Genomic DNA, 25196 nt, shown 5'->3' with positions numbered 1-25196 from the left:
TAATTTATTAAAATAAACACAGAACAGAAATGATGACACATGTTGGCTCCCTTCGGGAAAATCCATAGGTCACAGCCTGCAAGACAAAAATCATGATAAGAAGGTGTGTCATGCGCACATCAAAGGACAGAGAGAGAGAGCAAAGGAGAGAGAGAGAGCGAAGGAGAGGGAGGGAGAGAAAGATGGACAGAGAGGGGGAGAGAGAGCTAGACGGACAGATAGGGAGAGAGAGAGATAGACGGACAGAGAGGGGGAGAGAGATAGATGGACAGAGAGGGGGAGAGAGAGACAGACGGACAGATAGGGAGAGAGAGAGAAAGACGGACAGAGAGGGTAAACGAGAGAAAGACAGACAGAGGGTGAGCGAGAGATAGACGGACAGAGAGGGTGAGCGAGAGATAGACGAACAGAGAGGAGAGAGAGATAGATGGACAGATAGGGAGAGAGAGATAGATGGACAGATGGGGAGAGAGAGAGATGGACAGATAGGGGAAGAGAGAGAAAGACGGACAGAGAGGGGAGCGAGAGAAAGACGGACAGAGAGGGTGAGAGAGAGATAGACGGACAGAGAGGCAGAGAGAGAGATAGACGGACAGAGAGGCGGAGAGAGAGAGAGATAGATGGACAGATAGGGGGAGCGTGAGATAGAGAAAAGAAAAGAGGGACAGGGAGAGAGAATGCTGACACTGCGCACCCAGGCCACACTGCTCACCTGCTGCCACCAGTGTGTCTCCAACCACGTGCCGGTATGTAGTGCAGTTCACCAGGTCCCAAATCTGAGACATACCTTTGTAACAGAGTCCAGATACATGAATGGCACAGTACATACAATTGCACACAACATCATCGCCTGTCTGTCCCTGCGCACCCAGGCAGCTGCACCACAGCCCCTCCCGCCGCCAAGCGGTGCATGCCCACCCCAGCACACCCAGACAGCTGCACCCTAGTCCCTCCCGCCGCCCAGCGGTGCATGCCCGCCCCCTGCGCACCCAGGCCTCAAGAGGAAACCGGCCATGAGGCGGAGATGAAAGCTACCGCTTCCTTCTGACCACGAGGGCAGATTCATGCACATCTTCGTCCTCTGCTGTTTCATGTGCCTCACGTGTGGGTGGTGCTGGCCTTCCCCCAGCACTGTGTGACAGTGACACCTCAGGGGCCGGACATGGAATGTCTGCCGCACTGTGTGGCACTGACACTTCAGGGGGCGGAGATGTATATCTACTGCTAGCAGTAGCGTGCATCAGCACCAGGGCTTGTGGCAGCAATGCCATGAGGATGGTTTTGAGGTAATTGTGGAACCCAGCTACCTCTCGCTGGTGTGCAGCCGTGGCAGCCGCTCTTTCTGCATTGGCCCGCTCCATGTCCTCCATGAGCCTCCGCATGAGTCCCAACTCCCGGGCGAGCTCGCTGGAGCCAGTCTGACTAGACAGTCGTTCTTGTCTCGCAGTCAGGACTCTAGCGATGTCAGCCATGGTTTGTTGGAGAGCATGGAGCGGACTGTTGGTGTCCGTTAGGGACTCTGAGTGGTCCCTGATGGGACTTAGACACCCACGTATGGCATCTAGTTTGTCTGCCATGTGGTCGAAGCCCACCCGCACCTGTTCAGCCAGCTGCTCCTGGCATGCTAACACATGGCGTTGGAAGGCCATGTGTTCTTCGTGTGGGTGTTGGGAGGCAGCCGTGGCGGTGGGTGCTGCCTGCTGTGTGGTCTGTGCAGGGGGTGGGGTGGCCTCGTGGCAGCTGGGCTGCCCTGCCCCTGGAGGTGGGCTACGGAGACTGTCAATGAACCGTTGGAAGGCGTCGGAGTTGAAGCTTTGGTGGTCCTCTTCATCATTAGAGAAGAGAGGTTGGGACTGCTCTGTAGCGGGTGTTGATTGTCCCTCTGCAATGTGAAGGGGAGATGCAGTTTAACAATGTGTTCACATGTGTGTTGTCGCATTGTACATGTTTACATACAGACTGCTTGACTGTGTACATTGTGGCTGTTTCGGATAGGCTGCCCATTTGCTGCGGGACAGTGGACATTTCGACAACATCACAGCTGTGTGTTTGTACTTGTACATTATCAACTCAGATTTCCCTGCAATGCCACTTGTGATTGGCCTGTGTCTACACCCAGTCGGCACCAGTTGTGTCCTGTGTTCTGGTGAGGACGTGTTGCGGTTTGTGCCACATTGTTGTCAGTGTTTATGTGCTCTGCATGTGATGTGTGTGTGCCGCATTTTGGGGGAATCGCCCCTGCAGCTCTGATTTGGCTGCCCCTTATCCCTTACATGCAGTGTGCCTCTGACTTCTGTGCTTATACAGTGCTGACATGTAGCATACTTGGGTACATTGTTCTCTTGGTGGGAGTTGGGGTCTGGGGCATGGTTTGTCCACAGATGTGCTCAGATCAATTGTGCATGTGTGCCATTGTGCCCATCTCCCCCCGTCCCCCAGTCCCTGGTCGTTACTCACCCTGGTGCTGTTGTGTCCGGTCCTGTTGAGCAGTGTCCAGTCCCCCAACTCCTGCCACCGTCTCCCCACTGATGACTGTGGACACCATTTCCTCCATCTCGTCCAGCTCCTCCTGTGGCGCTTGACTCCCACATCCAGTCTGCATTGCTGCATTCCGGTTGTTGGCGAGTTTCAGCTTGGTTTATCGCTTGACATCATTCCAGCGCCTCTTGACCTTGTCCATTGTCCTCGTCAGCACTCCGACTGCATTCACCTTGTCCATGATGGACTGCCATAGTCCATTTTTTGCTGCCAATGACACAGTGAAGGTGACGAACAGTTGTTGATTGTGTTCGACCACCTCCGTTATCACGATCCTGTTTTCCTGTGGACTGAAGCGCTTCTTCCTCCTCTTCTTCTCCTTGGCCTTCCCTGACCCCGAGGTCCCAGGCAGGTCCTCCGGGGGGCTTGTGGGGTTCTGGTTCTCCTCCGTACTTGCTCTGGCAACATCCATGGTTCTTCACTGTTGTTTGGCATTTGTTTGTCAGTTTTTTTCTACTTTCATGGTGATTGTTCCCACCTGACGCGTGTTAATTGCAGGCCTGTGGCTGGTTCTCCCTGATTTTTGTATCGCGATTGGCCTCATCGCAGCTTTTTTTGCGTTTGTGTTTCGCATTTTTGTGGCGTGGCATTGATTTTAATGCGCCCATTTGACGCGTTATCTGGTGACTATGGCATGGTACCGCCATGTTGTGAATACCTGATTAACAGGGCGTAAATTTCCCGTGATGGACTGCGATTTTGAGGGTTGCGTTAAGTAACTTATGCAATGGTTATCAGACGTTCTTGAGAATATATCCCATAGAGGCATCCACATACAGGGCCCGACTGGCAGTAGCGGGCGCCGGGCGTTTCCCCGGTAGGCCGGCTTTGGGCGCCTGGGGGGCCGTTTGTTACAGGGTCATTTTTGCAGCTTAGCTGCACTATCGGACCCTGTAACAAAATTGGCCGAAACAGGCCCTAGAAAACAGCTCCGCCTCATCCCCCCCATCACCTCCCCCCCCCCGGGGGGCCGGCCAAGCACTTTGCCAGGGCCAGTTTAGGTTCCCAGTCCGGCCATGCCCACATACCTTCCACACCTCCCCAAACTCATGGCACTGGAAGCAAAATGTAATGTTCCAATAATTCAAAGAATAGCAAGGGGACAACACACACCTCCCACAATATTCAGACTTGTAGCACCTACAGCAAAAGAAAATAGCCGTATTCAAGACGTATTCAAGAAAAATGTGGTGGTTATCTCTACCTTTTCACAGTCTCTCATATTCCTAGAAACTCCAAGAAAACTGGCTCAAAATTTAAGGAACAATCCTCGGGCTACCTCAACTTTCCAACTGCCACCAAACGTCTTCCACAGCACAAACATTACACAGATGTTAGAAAAAAAAGAATAAGTACAAAAAGTATGTTACTTACCTTCAGTAACAGTCTGTCTGGTGGGGTCTCTAGCTAACCACATTTGTATTACATTTGTATTTATGTATTGCGGACTCTAGACTTTAATAACAACTGTTTCTTATAAATGCAACTCACCACAGATTCCTCACCTTCTCAATGCCTACATTGTGAATCTCGCCAGGTGCCAGACTCAATCTGTAAATGTCTGTAATGGTTCCTATGTGTTCATAGGTGGCATCATTGATCGCATTGCAACTCTGTCCTGCGCCCAGAAATGACGATTTAGAGCTGCATATAAATACCACACCTACGTTCTGTTTGTTATTTTGTATTCTCTTTCATGGATGTAGACATGGAATGTAGATGACAAGATTGAATTTGAAGAGGCAATGTGCAAAAAACTAACTTGAGACCTTATTATAACTATTATTCCTGAAAGTCCACTCAATAAAATGCAGGGGCAGTGGGCGGTGAGGAATCTGTGGTTAGAGTACCCACCAGAAAGTGCATTACAGAACTTATTTTTCTGGCGTATAACTGGAGATTCGTCGCCATGTTTCTTTCTTTGCACTACCAAACCCCAAAAACATCAACACCGGATTCCTTATACTATTAATACATAGCAGCCTCGCAGATGTCCAAAACTGGAGCTCACCGAGATGGGACTGTATTGGTGACTTTAGCCCTGGTGGAAAAATCCCTAAGGCCCTCAGCAGGATCATCCCAGGCTAAGGTTTCTAGGCCACCTTTTTTCTGTTCAATACCAAATCCCCAAAACAGCAACACTGTATTCTTTATACTATTAATACAGAAACAAATAGCTATGTGCTAAGTATCAGCATGTCAGGGACGAAGTAGTATATGCATGCTGGACTGAAAAATCCTGCAGCTTGCTGATGTGATGCACAGAAGTGATGGCAACAAGAAACAGTTTTCAAGGTTAAAATTCTTAAAGAATGGCTGTGGAGATGCTTCAAAGGAGAGGACATCAAACACCAAAATTAAGGTCATTTTGCGGCATAATGAAGGGAGCAGTGGGAAACATATGTGAAAACCCCTTTAAAAAAACATACCACAATATGTGCCTTGTATTATCAGGGTTGAAGGCTAAAAGAGCCCATAAATAACTCATAACTGTGCCCACAGAAAAACATTGCCAGGCCAAAGACAATAGATAATTTAAACATCAGTTTCTCTTGTACAGTGTTGATTTGCTTATCTTAAAAACAGACAATAAATTTGGCCCATCCACTGAATTTGTAGACTTTAATTGAGGGGCGACCATGAGCCAGAATCACATCCACTACTTCAGAAGGTCAAAATCCTTTAGTTGGTTCTGCTTATTCTCTATACATAGAAGTGTAGATTGTGGAGCTTTGGGTGTTAATGTCTGCCCTACTTCTGGGACAGCAGATCTTCCAGAAGAAAGAGCTGAAGTGGTGTGCATATGATCAGTCAAAAGTTCAGCGTGCCAGACTTTCCAAGCCCCGTCCTTGGCAATCAGAATGAGCTGCACTCAGCCCTCTTTGAATTTCTTCAGCACCTGCATGATCCTAGGCAGAGGTGGAAATTCATACAGGACGCTGAACTCCCACCAAAGGTGGCATGTGTCCCAAAAGGGACCCTCAAGAAGGAAACTCCAAAGCACAGAACTCTGGACATTGAGTGTTTTTAGAGGTGGCACAAAGATCTCCCAAAGAGTTCCATCATTGTATAATATGCCCTGCACATCCTATGAAAGCAGGCACCACTTGTGGCCGAAAGGATGACACCTGCTGAGTTTATCTGCTCAGATGTTGAGCTTTCCCACTAGATAACTGGCCATCAGAGAGATCCTGTGCACTGCCACCTAGTGCCATAACCTCAACACCTTCAAATAGAGGACCTGTGACCCCACACTTCCCAGATTCTCGTAGTACCACATGGAGGTTATTTTGTCTATTACCACCTGAAATGACCTGTCTTTTATGGAAGGCATATAAGCCTTAAGGGCCAGCAGAATGACACACAGTTGCAGCAGATTTATATAATGGTGCTGCTCCAGGGATACCGGAGGCTTCTGGTTTCCTCATCGTCCAGGTGACTTTGCAATCAGTCGGATAAGTCGTGATGTGGCACTACATACAAAACACACAAAAGTTGAAGGGAAGAATGCTTGTCAATAGTCTAACCATTGGCAACTAATTTGGGTAGCTTTCCAACCCATTATTCTTTTGCCCACTATACCATCTCAGAATAGACCCAGCCAAATGCAAGTCAGCCTTGGTCCTGCTTCAATCAGAACAGTCTGACCTAAAGTGCCCAGCCAAGTCGTCTCTGAATCAGAGCACAAGCAACCCAAATTTTCAGTGTAGTTGAGCCTCTTTAGTTGGGTGCAGCTTGGTTCCAGTAGTTCAGTGAGTACGGGAGCCACATCTGGGGATAACCTTAGCCACTTTGGGCGTTACATTAGACACACAAAAGCTGAGTGGAGGAATGCTTGCAAATAGTACTGTCAATCGCTCAGGGTAGCACTACAACACATCATTTTTAGGTCTGGTGTTAGGCAGGACCTTTTGATTTTACTAAAATATGTAGATTATACTTACATATAGGGGCTTTCAGCTACCTCTCTTCATCCATTGGTCTGCTGGGGAGTCATTCACATTTTGTTTCCTCCCACTACAGCATATAGCATGAAGCAGTGGGTCAGCCTACATAAGCCATTGGTTACCTTCACTTCGAGTGGCTCAATGTTGCTCTCTTACAAGGAGCACATCTACACACAAGCTAGTTCGCTTCAGTGCCAGTGTTCTTGTTTTTTACTTTATCATTACTTTAGTGTTGTTTTTGTGTTTAAAGCCTGATGTGGTAGCATACCATTTATGATGCACATTTCTTCTTTATCAAATTCCATCTCCTGCCACGTTGTTGTAAATTCCTTTTGGAGTGTTTTGCTTTTCTGACTGTTGCTATTTCACAGCATAGCACATTATATCCATTTGAAAGTGTTCTGTATTAAATCATACTCTTACTCTTTTTTTTATTTCTCTCCTTCTTTCTTTCCTAATTTCTTTCTTCCATTCTTTCTTTTTTCTTACTTATTTCACAGCGTAGCAGATTGTGTCCATTTGAAACTGTTCTGTATTAAATCATCCTCTTCTTACTTTTCATATTTCTCTCCTTCTTTCTGTCCTAATTTCTTTCTTCCATTCTTTCTTTTTTCTTCCCTATTTCTTTTTTTTCACTACGTCTTCCTTTCCTTCCTTCTTACCCTCTTTTTTCTTTCTTTTTCCTTCTTTCATTCTTGTCTTCTCTTCTTTCATTCTGTTTTCTTGCTTTCCTTATCTATGTATCTCTTTCCTCTCTTACAGTCTTTTTTCTTTCTTTCTTTCTTTCTTTTTTCTCTATTTGTGTCTTTTTATTTCACTTCTTTCTTTCTTTCCATTTTTCTATTTTCTTTTTCCCTTATTTCTCTCCTTTTCTTTCCTTCATTCTTATTTTCTTTCTCCTTCTTTCATCTGTCCCTTCTTTGATTTCTTCGTCCCTTCTATATTTGCTTCTCTTTCCTTTTTCACATTGCTGCTCTCTTTCTTTCTCTTTCCTTCAATCACCAAACTAAATGCAGGTCATTTTAAAGAGGATGCATTGATAAGTTCTGTGCAGCTTTTAACTGTAGGTCAAAGAAAACGTCTTTTAAAAAGTCATCCATGATACTTTTGCATTCCGTGATGGTTTTTCCTCACTCAATTCCGCAAAAATAGTTGCACTGAAACATTTTGACAATCTACTTTTGTGATTTAATGTCCTCCATAAAATTGCTTATGTTGTGACAAACACATGAAAACAACTTGATGCAGATCTGGTTTCAGACAGTTCTTTTAGTGAGAATGTGCTAGGGTAAAGTCTAAGAAAATTGGGAAGCTTTGGAGACTTGACAATTGGGATCGTTTCAAAACATTTGGTGTAAAAAACATACATTTTCATGTACATGGCAATGCAGAACAGAACTTATCAGAAGAAGCCAGTTTCAGTGCTACAGAAAGAGGAAATGGGATACAGTAGAAAAGATGTAACAAGCAGGCACAAAAAGCCTGTTGTTCACAACTGCATACAGGACCTGTGATGTATAAAGCCACCAACTCCTACTAGCTTATAGTGCACTAGCATGAGCACCTGACGTGAAGGTGGCCAGAAAAAGCTGAAATGAAATTGAAAATATGTCATGAAAGCACATCCAAACGACCCATTATCTCCATCACAGCAGGCATGAAGTGCAGACCACCCAAAAACACCCCGTCACATATCCAAGGATAAAACAACATAAGCGGGTAAACATGAGCTGTGAGCACACATTGGGTGACACTGTATTTAAGGAAGACAAATCAGTGACTTTATGTGCACAAGAGCCACTTTCTTGCATGCAGGCCCTGCTAAGAAGTGCTCTCAAAGAAGCAGTTACAAATTCACCATGTGATTCATTTGCCTTGAATGTATTGTATGTCCATACCTTTTTAGTTCTCAGGAATTCAAGAATCCACATAACATAGGGTTGCGGCCCCTGAGTTCAACCGGGACCTTTCAAAGGCATTAATTTCCTTTTCATTCAATGTTATGTTATGTCATGTCATACAGATTTGTAGAGGTCACAATCCCCATGAGGATATCCTGGCACTGAGCAAATATGAGTCTAGAGCCTAGTGGGACTACTCGAAGAGCCAAGTATTCAGCTTCTTACAGAACTCAAGAAGTGAGGAGGTTCTTACGTGTAGTGGCAGGCCATTCCATACTTTAGGAGCCATATAGGATAAGTATCGACTGCGGGAGCCACTCCTACCAATATATAAACTGCGGAATGAGTTTTGTCAGTTGCTATTGAGTGTTCTATCAGAGACATGGCATCTAGTTGAACCTCCATTCTCCTACTTGGTCTTGGACACTTTCTGATTTCTTAATTGCCCTCCTCTGCATGCTTCCTCAGGACTCTTATCCCTCTGGAATTGAGATTGTTTTAAATCTCCTGTGGTGTTTTAGTATGATATGGTGGTGGCCTCCTGAACCAATTCTCTTGCTGAAAAACACACCAAGACAGGATCCTAGAATGCTTGGGACGCAACTTTCATTTTAAAGCTAGAGGACGTAAACACTGTGCAAGAACCATTTTCTGTCCCCCTACACACTCTCTTGGTGGCATAGCTTTAACAGCCCCCACCACTCTTCTCCTTCCTGGTGGATCTTGCCTCAGCCAAATAGACACTGATGAGGCACTTTTCTATGTATCATGGCTCGCAAGACAGAGACAAGTGCATAGCTGCCATTGTAAACTAGTGGAGTCAGGGAACTGATTAGCCTTATCTTACACAACATGACTGGATTGGGTTCTCCCACATCTATAATGGTCCCACCTTCAATGAGTCCAAGAAATACCACATTTTCTTAGCGTAGCCCTCCTTATACTTTAAGGAACCCCTACTATTAGTAAAGTTTGGTGCCATTGAGTAAAGTCCGGAACCTGTATCAAATAATCTCCTTTACCATCATCATGGGGCAGTGGGAGTCCACAAACAAGTTTCTTAACTCAATAGGGAGCATCTTCTACAGCAATCCAGTTTCACAAATAATGATGATAAATGCAGAGGTCAGAACAAAGACAACTAGATCAAGCAAAATGCAGATTGTACTTTGTTGTAATGCAGGAAATGGCACACCCCACATGTGCATCCTTCTTGAGGGGGACATGCAGACATATTGATTGCTAAAAACTAAACAGAAAGTTAGAGACTTTTATTTTTTCTCCCTTTCCTAAACGGGCAAGCATAGCCGCTAGTCTATGGGATATCAATTTACCTTATTAAATTAGTATTTTACAGGAAAAAGGAATGAAGTGTTTAATTTGCATCAGTAGAGGATTTGCTGTGTGATATGATGTGCACTAGTATATCCCACCATGCAAAACGTAATAATGTTCAGATTTGCATTAAGTGACATTTTGTACATAGGTTTAATTACAGAATATTTTAACTGTTTTTCAGAGACATTTTGATGCGTTCTGCTTTGGATAATGAAACGGCTATCGAAAATAAAGGAGGACAGGAACTTTCAGTGGAAAAGTAAGAACTAAACACTTGAATATGATATGAATCACGGCCTTTTGTTTTAATGCATATGAACAGAGAGCTACAATTGTTAAGACAAGGCCTCCTTTAGACTGGTTTCAGAATGTCGATCTAACATTGTGGTGAATTACCCTCTTCTGACAAGCAGAGTAGGGAAATCCACCAAACTTAGAGCTCTTCCACCAATGTGGCAGGCGATATGCACTTTAAAATCTGCCAATGTCAGTGTAGGATGCTGGAAATTCTTCAACCAAAAATAGGTGCCAAAATATACCTAGTGTTCCACAACATTGTAGTGATATTCTTGTTAACTTGCTGATAAATTCCTTACACTTTGCCCCTCTCTCGATCTCCCATGATCATCTTTCACAAAGACACAATGGATGATCAGATAAGCAGTTGATCCATCTTCCTTTCCAAAGATACATCTTCACCTGATGCTGGAACCAAAGAACTTTCTGCAGCACAATCTAAACAAGACAGTTGTGCTGTCAGAAGTGTATGACATGAACCAATAGTTTTGTAGCGGATACTGCATTATCACCCTCATCTGAATTAGTTCATTAGATTTCCAGGCATTATAAGCTGCATTCCGTGTTCTGTAAACTGTGTAAGAGACCAGGTGAGTTGAAGCTTCAAAGAGCTGACAGTTTCTGCAGCTTGTAGCCACTGCTTAGATCATCGGGATAAGGCTCTTGGCAGTCAGTTGTAAAATAATTAAATCAGACTCCTTGGTCACACTAACATGAACAAGCATTTAGAAAACCAATGTGTATCTATGCTGACAGTAAAAAAAGCCATAGATACCCATGCACACGGATCAACACAGTGGTTCAGACGAACATAAGGAGAGACAGAGGGATGAATTGACAGATGGCACAACATACAGGCTTCATGATCAGTTGCTCTTCAGCCTCTCTATGGGTGACCATGAGATTGGAAAGGGAGGAAAGAGTGAAATGTTTATTTCTATTCAACCTTTGGAAAAATTCCTTCTCTCTGGTTATCAAACACTTCAGCCTATAAGCACATCTGATCCTTATCCTTTCTGAAATGATCTGCTTAAGTATGAATACATTGCTGTCTGCTGCATACCCTATTCATCTTATGCTTCTGTGACATAATCATTTGATTAGTTACCAGCAGTCCCAATACTCCAATTCTACCTTCTTATCCTAGTCCTTACATCATGAGGAGTGTCCGCTGTCTAAGTTAAAAAAATAATGTGAACTCGTACTGCTCCAGCTCTCCCTACAATGGACCAGCCCTACCTAGAAACCTATGGCGTAGACTACTAAAGCAGAGAGCAGACTGAGATAAAACCAAGCATGCAGCAGGGAGGGTTGTAAGGACTGGGATAACGAACTAGAATCAGAGTTATGCATTTACTGCTAAACAATCAAAGCATTACCTCCTCCTATCAAAATGGCCCCGTTATTATTGTGGCTATCAATATGGAAAAGGAACACTGTATACCTAAATTAATTGATTTTAAAAGATATTATGACTTTAGACTATGCTCTTAAAATTCCTTGGTTATTCTACGTTAGACAAACTTTTATCTCTCTGGGTTTAGTGCAACTCTATGACATGCCGACTCTCTGCGAAAGTTTCACCAAATCGAAGCTGAAAGAAAACTTCATGGAGAAAAGTTCAAAGGATAGATGGGAAAGATGTAGAGCAAAAAGCACAATATGGGTATATCAGGGGTTATCTTAAGTACACTACGGTCCCCTCTCATACCTTTCCTTGTAGAGAATTCTCAACATCGTTATATTCGGACTAGGTTTCGGTTAAATTATATTCCGTTAATGCTGGGACATTCAATGAACTTATTCTCAATAAGTCATCTTCCCTTCTGCCCATGTGACGAAAAGTCGAAACATTCAATTTTGCATATTCCGTTTTATTGCACTTTTTATGCCGCAGAGAGGAAGTTTATTATAACATTGCTGCGGAAATTAGTTACCGATTTCCCGCCGCAGCACTAGTGGTTCTCCAACAACCAGAGACCCCATATGTATGCTATGTGACTGCTTCCTTCTTATTGGCAGCCATAAAAACTTGTGGAGCCTCTATCGTATTAACAGATTAACATGAGGAAATCTGCTCACATTTACAAGTTAAGCGCTCAATCTCGAATATAATTCGAGATTAATTGGACAGGGCCCGCATACACATATAGAGCACTTTACTAAAGATCTGTGCCTAGCTATATTTGGAGGTCTCTTGGCAGTTCCTAAAAATGACTAGTATTAAAATAATCTGTATATTTTGTAATATTTGCATCTTGGTTTACATAGATTACGATTTTGTCGCACAAAGTTCTATTGAATTTTCTTTTTCTTTTAGCAATATTTTGAATTTTAAACATTTATTGAAAATTTTCGTTTTTTATCAAATGTTGTCAATTTGAGGAAGCCCAGGCAATATATTAATTGATATACTGTCCTAAAAGGCATTTTTTAATTCTTACCCCAAACATGTGCAAGCACTTTAACAATATTTGCAGTTTTTATCTGTATGAAATGAGTTTTCTTTTATGTACTTTTATGCATTTTTATTGCAAAATAAAGTTTGAAATTGATTGAATTACCTCCACGTTGCTTCCTTTGGCCAGTCCTTAGCTTATGAAAATATACCAAAGGAGGAAGGCCAGCATTGTTTCCCAACCAAGGCAGCCAGCCAGAAATGAAAAAGTCAATACACCAAGAAGACAGGATCAAACAAAGAAGGTCACCAAAGCCCCAAGTACCATTGCCAAGTCAAGTCAACAAGCTCTAGAAACCAAACATGGGTTAGCGGACACTGCAACCATGGCATCGCCGTGGCCGCAGTCCCAGCTACAATACTATTTTCACCCTCTAAATAGGCTCCCCTGTCCGTCCCAGATCCACGTATCATTGGCCCATAAATGCTACAGAAGAAGCCTCTATCTGACCCGCGATACGCCTCCCTATGCTCCACTGTTACCATTAATAGGCACCCCTAGAAGTAAGGGTAAAATGTCTGATACTGAATTACAAGCGTGGCATGACGCAGGCTTAGACGCAGGTGGCGATTTATATGCGGAGGGCAACCTCCTCACATTTGCCACTCTATCCATGGAAAATGATATCCCTGCTGGCCAATTTCTATTACACGCAGCAATAGGGCGGCCTGGGGAGACATCACAACTGAGCCCCAAACACATTTACTTGTACAATACCTGCATGTAATGGGCGAATGCTCACACTTGGTACACTGGCTGACGGAAGCTCTCCTGACGCACACACTGAAGCCATTGACGAGAGTTCGCGAAAAGTGGGCCGCAGACAGAGGACGTTTGTGGACTGACAGGTAATGGGCGACAATTGTCACTGGTTCCACTTATATACCACGCAACTCAAGATTCAAACTTATTCTGACATATATAATACATAAGGCATACCTTTCCCCTGATAAGATTAATGATTATTTCCACCTTGATACCTCTGCTTGCCCCCGGTGCAAATTACCTGGCACTGATTTACTACATATGCTGTGGTCTTGTGCCTCGTTACGGCCCTACTGGCATGCAGTAGTGGACGCATTGACAGCCTGCACTGCGGAGCCCTTACAATTCAACTGAGAAACCTGTGTCCTGGAGCTGTAATCACAGACAAAAAAGAACAGAGTAACATCCAGATTCAAAGACCTGGGCTTGATAACGACAAAACGCCTAATCACAAAACGATGGAAACACACTGACCCACCAGCGCAGGATCACTGGGAGAAATCCTTCACAACATGGGCGCAAGCCGAGAGCACTACGCTACATAAGGAGGAAACTGCGGGATTGCGGAAATATCCAATTGCGCAGCTCTGGGATGAACTCTTCAAAAAGCTCACGCACCCAGACGCTACGGAACGAGATTCGCAGCCCCTTAACGGCACTAATGCGACCACAACACGCTGTCCCCCTCCCCCCCTCCCCTCCTTGACCCAATGGCAGGGATAGCCACCACTCTAACATGGTGGGTCGGACACGACATGATACCATTGTGACACCCCCAAGCACACCGCTACCATCTCCCTAGACTTTGCTGTCATCGTTTCCTCTGCTTTCGCAATGCACTGACCCTTCTACTCCTCCATATCAACCTTACGTGCAGCCTCAACACGCTAATGATGGCACTCTCTTGTGTTTTATTTTTTCTTTGTTAATAAGTCACAGTTCACTTAAATAGACATCGTCATCAGACTCTTGGCACTGACACATAGAGACAACGAGACACATTCACAAAAGTCCCCATAACAATGTTTGGCCACAGATGCCACTGCAACATGCATATTTAGATGTTATATCTTGTCTTTTCTATAATTGCCTTATCATTTGCTATTCACACTATTGTTGATACGTGATTGATATGATGTAGAACGAACGAATATTGTACCGCCTGTATTAAAAGAGAGATCTTTCAATAAAAAGATGTTTTAAAAACAAAAAAACAAGCACTAGAAACCAAAAAGGCAGAGATCAAAACCAATACGCGCAAAGGACCCCGGGCCAAAAATTAGAAGATATCTACAATAGTGAACAACAAGAGGTCTCAAGAGAGCCAAGGAAGGCAAAGCTTCAGCACTAAGCCAGCCAGCGATGCAGAGAAAGAGTCAAAAGGGACTAAAAGACACCAGCACTAAGACCCTCCAACAAAGAAGGCACTTCCTATCTGAAGCAAAAATGAGAGCCTACCAAAGAGGATGAATGAACCCCACCATTGGGGATAGATTAGAATAGTAATGCCAAGCATGAGGGCCCAGATCTGTAACAGTAGATAGAAGCTCCAGAATTAATCCCAAGCACACGCACCCTTGACTTTATAGGAGGAGGGTTACAAACAGGCATTATGCCACCCATATAATAGGGCACAAGAGCATGTTGGATTGAACAAGGTACCAAAAATGAGGAAGACAGAGGCCGTTCAAACAGTCACCCACTAGGAGCAGATCAGTTTCCAACATATAGAAGGGGAAAACTCAGCCCAGAGGAACATCAACGTAAGGTTAACAAAAAACACAGGAAGGCACCATGGGTTGTATTCCTTAACCAAATTCCAAGAACCAACATGCCACAGAACTGGACAAGCCTAGAAAACTAAATATATATACGCCACACACCAAAGCTCACCTACACACCAGAAAAAAAGGATAACCAGGCAAGCACAAGACCTCCAGAATACAAGCTAACTAGGCAGAGAAACACTGGGGAACATGCAGCAAGCAACCGAATTGCCAAAGCCAAGAGCAGATGCAGTTCCTGCCTATTACCCAACAGAGACAACCAGACAAAGCATGTGACCAGACCCACATCAGTTGTCGTACCACGATAGTCTGATCATCGTGGTTAGTCTTCCATTCGTCAGTTACAATTTTGATGCTCCAGCTTACTTTCCCATGCTGCTTATGAGAATCACCTGTCCATTCCATCCCCACAAGTTAGTTGACAAAGAGCTATATACTTTGTTGCCCTCCATGGTTTCAGTCCAAAGTTCATGTTCTCACCAGTTCACTCCGCAATGAACCCTAGAAAAAAGATATATTGATAAGGAAATGTTGCATAAACAGAACAGATTAAGCAACATTTGAAGAAACGTGTCAAAAAGTCCATTGTACCAAGCTATAAGAAAAAGCAGCTTAGGAAAGAAAGCATTTTAAATGCATTTAAAGTTAACATTTCTTATTTTGTAAATTAATCTCATAATTATATTCAAACAAAATGAAACAAATCAAGCATTTCATATAAAATAATGGTAATCTTGTCAGTGATTATTGTATAGAAATGATTAAACATGAGTAAGGTCCACTATTACCATTTTCAAAGTACACACATGTAAATTATTCTTAAAAATATTTTTATTAAATCATTATTAGGTATTTATGATCCTAATAATATTAAGTATTAATACTGTAAATATCATTCATATAGCATTTGACATAATCATTTTGCACCAGCTTCTACTCTAATGGTGAATTCAAATGAAAGCAATAGAGATGCTAAGTCTCCTCTTTGAGAATTGCACTATTATGTCAGCAAAAGCATTTTCATCACTAATCTTTATAACTGTTTGCTAAAATACTCTTTTAATAATCAGGTTAGTCTTATTTGTATTTAAATTATTCTGTTTCTATGAATTCGAGCACTCTTTTATGGTGCTGTTACTTCAGTTTTTCTCAATTTCTGTGTTGTTTTTCTCAATGTGTGCAAAGTGCACATTAAGATTTCTGTGTCTAAATCAATGGTTATGTTCTGTAAAAATAATCAGAATTTCCACTTCATCAAGCCCCCTCTGATGCAAATCAAGCCATCACAATTTTCCACATCAAATCGGCACAAAATATGTTTGTTGTATTAAACCTTCTTCTTCTAAACTCTTCTAGAATTTTCATTTAATCATAGTATTTACATTGTTCATCTTCTAAATCAAGATCAGATCTTGTTCTTTTCACTCCTCATTTGTTCTTTCTATACCTACAGAATTTGATAGATAATATAATCAGTATTATGGACAGATTGCCACTAATGTGCTCAAGATAGAAATCTCTAGCCCATTACTTGAGTTACCCGCCCAGTTGCTAACAGTGGACAATCCTTTACCTATTACTTCCCAGGCACCATCAGCTTTTAAATATTTCAAGTCCTTGTTTAAGTTAGTAATGCTTTTAATGTAGCTTCCTAAATCCCTGCTTTTATCTGGTATGTAGATGCAACAATATTGGACACTTTAACAACTGACAGACTCCGCCCTCCTACGTGAGAGGGATATCAAGGGCAAGTCGATTCTGCATCACCACTGATCTTATCAAAATAATTTCAACATCTACAACAGAAAATCCTCCAGTTGTACTGGTGGCTAATATATCAACTATAGTAGAAAGTTTTCTAAATTTCTGTGCGTTTAGTGCTACACCTACAGAAGGTATTATAATACTGCATATGATCAGTACCATAAAACAAGCTAGTTAATACACTGCAAGACATTCCATATGTTAACGGCTAACTATGATAGGTAACACCTTCGGCAACCGCTGAAGGTAAATGCACACATACGTAGCAATCACCAACATTTAGGGGCCGATTCCAATCCTGGAAAAAGGCTGTACAAATCGTTGTATGGAGTGTTTTTCCCATGCAACTCGTACCCGGTAAACTTTTTTTACAACCTAGGAAGTACGATTCGTACAGAAAGCCTCTTTCCATACAAATCGTACAAAAGACCATACAGCTAAAATAAACCAACGATTCTGATCCGGAACAGCTTGCACGCGACGTCTGTATGTATTTAAGCAGCGGTTTCCAGCCCAGCAAGTACGATTCGTCCCTACGGCACTCCGTACGGCTCTTTTCTTACGGGAGCCAAAAACAGCTGTAAAAGCAGAGTCCCCAGGGGTACGAGTCATACAGGCATACACCCCCGTGCATTGTGTATGTACGGTGCATACCCCAACATCGCGTACCCCAACATCGCATACCCCAACATCGCATATGTACTGTGCGTACCCCCAACATCGCGTATGTACTGTGTGTAGCCCCAACATCGCGTACCCCAACATCGCGTACCCCAACATCGCATACCCCAACATCGTGTATGTATGCACTGTACATATGCGATGTTGGGGTACGCGATGATGGGGTACGCGATGTTGGGGTACGCACCGTACATACACAACGCATGGGGGTGTATGCCTGTACGAATCGTACCCCTGTACGACTCGCACCCCGGGAACAACTTTTCCCAGGATACGAGTCGTACAAAGTTCGCTTCGTAGCGGGTAATGGCATTCCCCGTGTACGGGACGTTTTCCGTACAAATCGGAAAGCCGGTCCGGATCTACTAGTACGGTTGGACTGCATTTTTACAATTTGTACAGAAAAGTGTCCGGGTCCATCTGGTACAACTTTTCCCGATCCGATTTGTAAGGAACGGGCCCATCCGTACAAATTGGATCGGGAAAAGTTGTATTTTTCCCGTACGAATCGTACTTCACGGGTCGGACGGGACTTGTGCGATTTGTATGGAAAAATTTACCGATACGAGTCGGACGAAAAAAAAAAATACAGGATCGGAATCTGCCCCTTAGTGTGTCGATGTACTCATGTAGTAAACTTGTGCATACATTCAATGAATAGCCAGTTTTTGAAAGACCACGATGTAAAGAGTTGTCATCCAAAGCAATAGAATTAGTGCTATTAATTTTAGCAGTTTAAAAAAAAAAATGATTAGCTTTGAATCTCTACCAGAACATGGTAATTGCATAGAAATAACTGAAAAGATTCCAGCTTGTACACATTTCATCTAAGAGAGATTTCAGTGTTAGGCTTCATAGCTTCTCGCAATTCAGACCCCTTAACTAACAAAATTAAAAATACCGGCAAGTGGTTTGATCAGTTTGGCAAAGTTTGGCACAAAAAAACAAGGCACAATTCAATGGTTTAGTTTAATACGGAAAATCATGCAGATTGGCTTTGTTGATGAGTATATTCAGTCTTCAAGTGGTACACCAAGGTTGAAATTCAAGTCCATGACAAAGTTTGTTTCAAGGAGGTTCAGGTGGACTCGTATTGTTAAAGCAAAAAGCAGTTAATTCCTGCTCCCATTTATTTGCGGCCCGATACGTTCATTCAGGAGATGAGTACTTTTGGCTGGGAACCCTCGCTCTTTTTAATCTCCTTACAGCTGTTTGCTCATCATCACTGTCACTCTGATCAGACTGCTCAGAACTTTCAAGAATAGTTGGTGCTACTTGTCCTTTAGCCAGGCATCTTCTCAAGACCTCACCTCTTCGGGGCCAACGGTCTCTGGGTACAACTTGCTTTCTTGCTGCACCAGGCCCTTCGTTAGGATCTGTATCTTTCATAGCCAACTCAATTGGCTGAGAACCTTTGGTACCGACAATGGTTGACTCTCTGAGACCCCCCACAGGCCAAACGAGTGCTGTCCCATCTTCTTGCTGGTCACCAACAGGTTGACTAACCCGCTCCCTCTGTCTCACTGTAACCACCAGCACAATTTGGAACAGGTGCTGTTACATCATAAAAAGAACATTGGACTCCGCAAGTGTGTGCGGCGTGCACCCTATTCGGAAGGCCTCGCAACTTCACAGCAGTGTTGGTAACATGGATCACCTGGTGAGGCCCTCTCCAACAGGGTCCCAAGCACGATTTCCACAAATGCTTCTTCACCATTGCCCAGTCACCAGGACTGAGGTCATGGCACTGCGTCTATTGCGTTGCAAGGGCAGCATCTCCAACCTCGTGAGACACAGAAAGGACCACATCAGCTAAACCTTTGCAGTAATCCAGGAGTAGATCATCAAATATTGATGAGTTCATTTACAGGAACAGATGGGTGTCTCATCACTTGGCCCATTATAACTTTGTGGGGCGATAATCCTGTCCTTCTGTCTGGTGTACTTCTCAAACTCATCAACACAAGAGGCCACTACTAGTAAAGTTAGACTTTTGGTCTAAGTTTAGACTTTTGATCTAAGTTTACCTTTGTGAATCAGGCCCATCATTTTTAATCAAATGTGGCAACAAGTTTAAAAAGAAATCTGTATTTTTTTATTTGTTTAATTTTGTTTGGATTCTAAAAAGTGCACACTGCACTTTGGATTTTTTTTTCTTTTTAGCTGAAAGTATACTCTCACACTGTAGACAATTTAAACAGTGTTCATTAGAACACTGTTTATGTTCTGTTTTTGGCACTGCTTTTGCCACCTCAGAGGCCAGGGATCGCAAGGGGCAAGCCAGGCGTCGCAGATGTTATCCTTAAATTAGGTCCATGCGAGGAAGAGATAAGGAGGTAAAAAGAGTTTTCAAAAAATTGCGTAAAATGAGGCAAAGACTGCACTCCCACAGTAGTACACTACCAACTAATAGAAACATGATATTTAGAGATCTGGCACCCTTAGAAGCACACTGCAGTATGCATGCATTTCCTGGAGCAATATTTAATTCTGTAACCAAACAAGGGTATTTATGTAATTTGGGGAATGTAAATAGTTTTCCTTATCTGGAAATGTTGCCCTTGCCATTTTATAACAGTCTTTACTAACAGATGTTACTTTTGGAATTGATTAATGAAACATTTGATTGGTTTGAAGTGTCCTGCGGAATGAATCACTGTACTCGGGCATATTACAAGATCTGCTAAACCACACCAAAATGTAAAAGGGCTTCACTGCTATTGTTAAATGTAATGTTGTTCCACCTGATACATGGTTTCAATAGTTTATATGAAGAAAGACTTTCTTGTATCAGTGCTACCAAGGAAACGGCCGATGCTGCATTAGGAAGGTGTATAAGGTAAACGCCATTAAGAATGATGCTTGCATCCCTCTCGTAACTAATCGCAAAGCCGGCAGTTCCCTATAGCACAACTGAGTTCCTTAGTACTACATCTCCAGAATATGGAATGATGAGTGAAGCCATCAGCATTCATGAAGCCAAACCTAAACAATCATTAGTAAAGCTAATCGGTCCAGTCTTTCACATTGCTACAGTACCTCAAGTAAATACTTTTAGTATGTTTTCAATATTTTTATTGACTATTTCTTTTTGCAGAAAATTGTATTCTGCTATTGAGCATCAGTTCACTGGGCGGAGGTTTAATTCCTAGGCAGTGTGCAAGAAAACAACTGTTATTGTCTGCAGTATGTGGTGAAAACAGCAGCAGATATAGCTGTAACAAAAAAACATAAACAACATACCCAAGTGAGTTTGGTGGCTTGGTAGCCTTTTCTGTGTCTCTACATTCATGAGTGTCATGTGGGGTTGCAATACTTTCATGGGGTAGTGTGCGTTGGTTGGTGGCCGTGGCTCATAGTGTGTGTGCATCTTACATGCATCCAGGACATATGTGTGCCACCCATGTTCGAAGGGACCACAGGTGCTATGACCGCAGCAGGCCACTATCCTGTTCCTTTGGCTACAACTTCCTGCCACTGTTCCAACAAGGGTTTCCTGCATATCCCTTTATGTTCCTCTAGACTTATGGTAGTTTCCTCTGCCTTTGGCCAGCATTCAACATCTGCATTCCATCAACTATGTGGTGGGCCATTGTCTGGCGATTTCCAATGCCAGGCAATGTCCATGTGAGCTATGCTCATTGCCAAGTCCATGAATCTGTTACCAGCCTTCTTGGGATTTTGTCATTTGTTAAGATCCAAGAGGCAGATCTCTGCATTGCGCAGGACTGCCGGTCCAGTATGCACTCCAGGACTGCCGTCACCTGCACTCAGAAGCACGTGATCATAGGGCCTCCCCAACCCATATGTGCAAAGTATGCATCCACCTGTGTGCACCTAGAGCAGTTCATGCTGCTCGTATGGTGCATAATGTTTAGGCAGTGTGGTGTGAGGTAGTTGGTGTGTAGGTAGTTGAACTTTGTGTATTTAAAGTGGGTATTTCTAGATAGTGTTGGTGACTTCCAGTGGCCCATTCCTTCCCCACAGAGTGTCTGCCCATAATGGTTTCCCAGCGGAAATGCATGCTCGGCAGCCTATCCAGGTCCATCATAACTATCTTCTTTATATAACCAGGAGATAAGGTGACAGCCCCTGCCAAAGATCAACATAGTTTGCAGTGAGTCGTGTATAGGAGGCTCTGGGTCTAAATTCCTGAACAGTTGGTGCATCACCTGAGGTAGCCAACTGTATCCCCGTTTGAAATTTCCATAGGCACTGCAGATGTCATCTGCTTACCGTACAGGAATATGACATGTTCCCTTTCCTGCAGGCATATGCCCTTCCCCTGCCCATCAATCCACAAGATGCTGACAAACAGCATGATAGCCAGCACAAACAGCATCAGCAAGAGCAGACAGCCTTGCAGTGTTCCCCTGAGTATCAGGAATGGGTCCGAGATGGACCGGCCCACTAACAGCTGTACCCGTGTATCTTCTTAGAGCAAGGAGACCCATTTGCACCACTTAGCGCAAAACAGCCTGCAGGTAATCCCAGGGAATGTCTAATGCTTTCAGCAAATCAATTGAAAGGATCACTGCGTCTGGAAAGTGAGGTCTCACCAAGTACCCAATGGAGACGCCTAATGTTAAAAATAGTATTATGGTGAGGTGTGAAGCCATTCTAATTGGCAATGTAGGTAAGTATGGTTGTAATCAATTATCCAACACCCTGCTGAGGATCTTATAATCCAGATTAAGCATGGCTAGTGGGCTGTATGAGGACATTTCTAGACCATCGTCTGAGGACTTGGGTATTGACACTATCAGGGCCTCCGTGGTTGAATCCACATACATCTCCATGAGTTTTGGCACTAGGAGTGATGCATACATTTGATAGAACTCAACCAGCAATCTCCTTTAGGGCTGCCCTAGTCTCTGGAACTGAGGCCGGTCCACCCAATATCTCAGTTTTCTTCTGTCAGCTGCAGTACGTCGCTTGAGCAAGGAAAGACTCTACAGTTCTTGAAAAATGAAATGAAATTAAATGAAAAAGAGATTTATAAAGCGCGATACAGTTACCCGAGGGTGTCAAGGCGCAAGCTAATCATGTAAGAAAATGCCAAAGGTTCTTCCCCAAGAATCAAAGGTTGAAGAGCCAATTCTTCAAAGCCTTCCTGAAGGCCAGCAAGTGTGTTTCATCTTTTAACTTCTGGGGAAGCGAATTCCAGAGTCAGGCCGTGCCAACCAGGAAGCTTCTCCCACCCGAGGAGCTTTTACTGAACCTGGGGATCACCAGATTGTGAGCGTGAGCTGAACGTAGGTGACAGGCAGGCGAATATAGTTGAAGGTTCTGTTTAAAAAAGACAGGTCCTATATCATGAGTTGCTTTAAATAATATACAGAGAGCCTTGAACTCAATCCGTCTTTTAAAACAGTTAGTGGCCATCCAGTCCCCAACCTGGCGAAGGCAATTATAAAACTGTGCTGCTATCTTTGAAGGTGAACCTGTCACTGAAACCGCAATCTGGGTATCAACTGCATAGGAAATTGCAGAGAAACCCAGAGATCTAATAAGCCTTGCCCAAGGAGCAACATATATATTAAAGAGGGTCGGGCTCAATGATGATCCCTGTGGGACTCCACACGGCAGTGTGAAATTGGGTAACTTAAATTCCGAAACAATCTGTTCGCAGCCCGTCAGGAATGATTTAATTAAAGTAAGAGCCTTTCCTTTGATGCCTATCCTCTCTAGGAAATCTAGTAACTTTTTATGATTGAGAGTTCTGGCTGGTTTCAAGGCATGCACCCTGTACAGGCCCCAGTAATATTGGGCAATGTCATTGTGTATGCCAAGTTGAGAATGAAAGGTTTCACCCTCTGGGGGTTATCATTTGTGTTACTGGACGTGCCCAGTCCTCCGACCGAACTACCCATGAAAAAATTCTCCCTGCCCTACCTCCCTCCACATGTGCCAAGGAACAAGGAAAAGTATTTGTGTCTACTGAGGAGGCGCATCTTCTGCAGAATATCCGTGTGGGTCTTCCGCTCCTCCCATATGCTATGCACTGGCTGGAGATCCCCCTGCATCTCCACCTTAAGGCATCGTATGTTGTCTTCTGTTGCCACTAGCTCTCTGCTGAGTGATCTCTTTACCCCAACTGACAACCAAGGCAATAGCCTTGCACCACTACCGTAATAATGTCCCATTCAGTATTGCTATGTGAAACCTTTCATTGGTTATGGTGGAAGTATTGCCCAATCATAGCTTCTAACAGTTCTCTAAGCCTGGGTTCATCAACATATGCAGTCTGGAGCCTCCAGGTGAGAATAGGTGACAGGTGCGTGCCCCAGTTCACGCTCATTAGTAGTGGTTTATGATCCAAACACTTGCACCCCACATACTCCATATGTGTAAACTGCCCTGCCACCTCTGGGAAGCACACCATTGTGTTTAAAAACACATTGAAGTCATGTAGTGGCAAATAAAATGAGTAGTCCCTCGGCCGCATGGGGCACCATAGCCATGGGTCACATAGGACCCAGTTGTCCATTCAGCCACGAAAGCCCTGTGCTAGTGTAACAGATGGGGAGTCATCAGAGGATGGTACTGACCTATCAAGATGAGGTCTGCTATACAACTGTAGTATAAGTGGTGAGCAGTCATCTTTGGAGAGAAGTGGGGCCAGTATTGTGAGGAAGTGTGCCGGCCCTGTGTTCGGAGCTTAAAGGCTGCCTATCCCTATGTGTTAGTCATCCAGCTATGACATTTCGGCCATCTTTATGAATAAATGTTCTGGTGACCACTGGTGACCACTAAGAATACTCCTGCTCCGACCCATATCAAGGCCCCCCAGAGTAACATGTCCCAAAAACTGGACGCCTCCATTTGTGTTGCAGCGCCATAATTTGATCGTCCACCATATGAGTTTCCTGCAGAAAGACTATACCTACTCCTCAGCGTATCAGGTATGTAAAGACTTTGTAGCTCTTATAGATGCAGCCCATCCCTCTAACATTCCAGGTTAGGAACAAGTATTTAGTGACACTTGACTGCATTGTACCTGCTGTATGTTCCTGCTACCCCAGCCCTACCCCCCCATCTTCAGGGCCCTATTTCCACCCTCCATCAGTAGGGACGTACCGCTCTCGAGACTCACACCATAGCCCCAGGATAAAGTGGTGTTTCTCGTGCTTGGATAGGTGCATAACAATAATCCCCAACATCCTCTCCCCTGGTCAAAAAGGCAACGGCCATTCAACCAAGCCAGTAAAATGTAAACATTGGTGATGTTCAAAATCCCCAATATCAGTTCAGAGGCAGGCTGCTGCTGTATCCATGCAAGCACCTCAGTTTCTGATTCCCTTTTGACTTCAGTAGTCCAAGAGGTTCCAGCTGGCATGTACAGGAGGCTCACCAACTTGTGTGTGCTCCACGGGAGAGTAGGTCTTCTTTACTCTTGCTTCCAAACCCACAGGTGTATGTTAAAGTCACTTCCATGGAGCTGCACCATTTTCTTGAGAGGTTACAGGTCATCCACCATTTGGGGTATTACACTCGGGCCCCAATGAAGTGTTGAAATGGTTTCCTCCGAATCCGTTGAGTCAGAGGTGGAGCCAGTCCGATGATCGTCATCACTATGCCTCTGTGAAGGGTGAAAGGTGAACACTGTCGATAGCCGTCATTCTATCTTGCGCTGTTTGTATGTCATTGGGCCTGGTCTTGGGTTCTGTTACCCACCTCTTTCTCAGTCAATGTTTTGGGAGTGTGATCTGCTCCATG

General features: G+C 43.8%; 1 protein-coding gene across 1 annotated transcript in view; it reads left to right on the top strand.

The window, feature by feature from the left end:
* The window catches only part of LOC146821407 (uncharacterized), a 1203178-nt gene that overhangs the window by 683363 nt on the left and 494619 nt on the right, over positions 1–25196 (top strand). The window contains exon 40 of the mRNA XM_085609844.1: positions 9906–9983. Within this exon, the coding sequence (XP_085465970.1) occupies positions 9906–9983 (78 nt within the window). The remainder of the gene's footprint in view (positions 1–9905; positions 9984–25196) is intronic.

The sequence above is a fragment of the Triturus cristatus genome, chromosome 6 (assembly GCF_964204655.1).
Source record: "Triturus cristatus chromosome 6, aTriCri1.1, whole genome shotgun sequence".
In the NCBI taxonomy this organism is placed as follows: domain Eukaryota; kingdom Metazoa; phylum Chordata; class Amphibia; order Caudata; family Salamandridae; genus Triturus; species Triturus cristatus.
The sequence above is the reverse complement of the archived record's forward strand: the minus strand, read 5'-3'. Positions and strand labels throughout refer to the sequence as shown.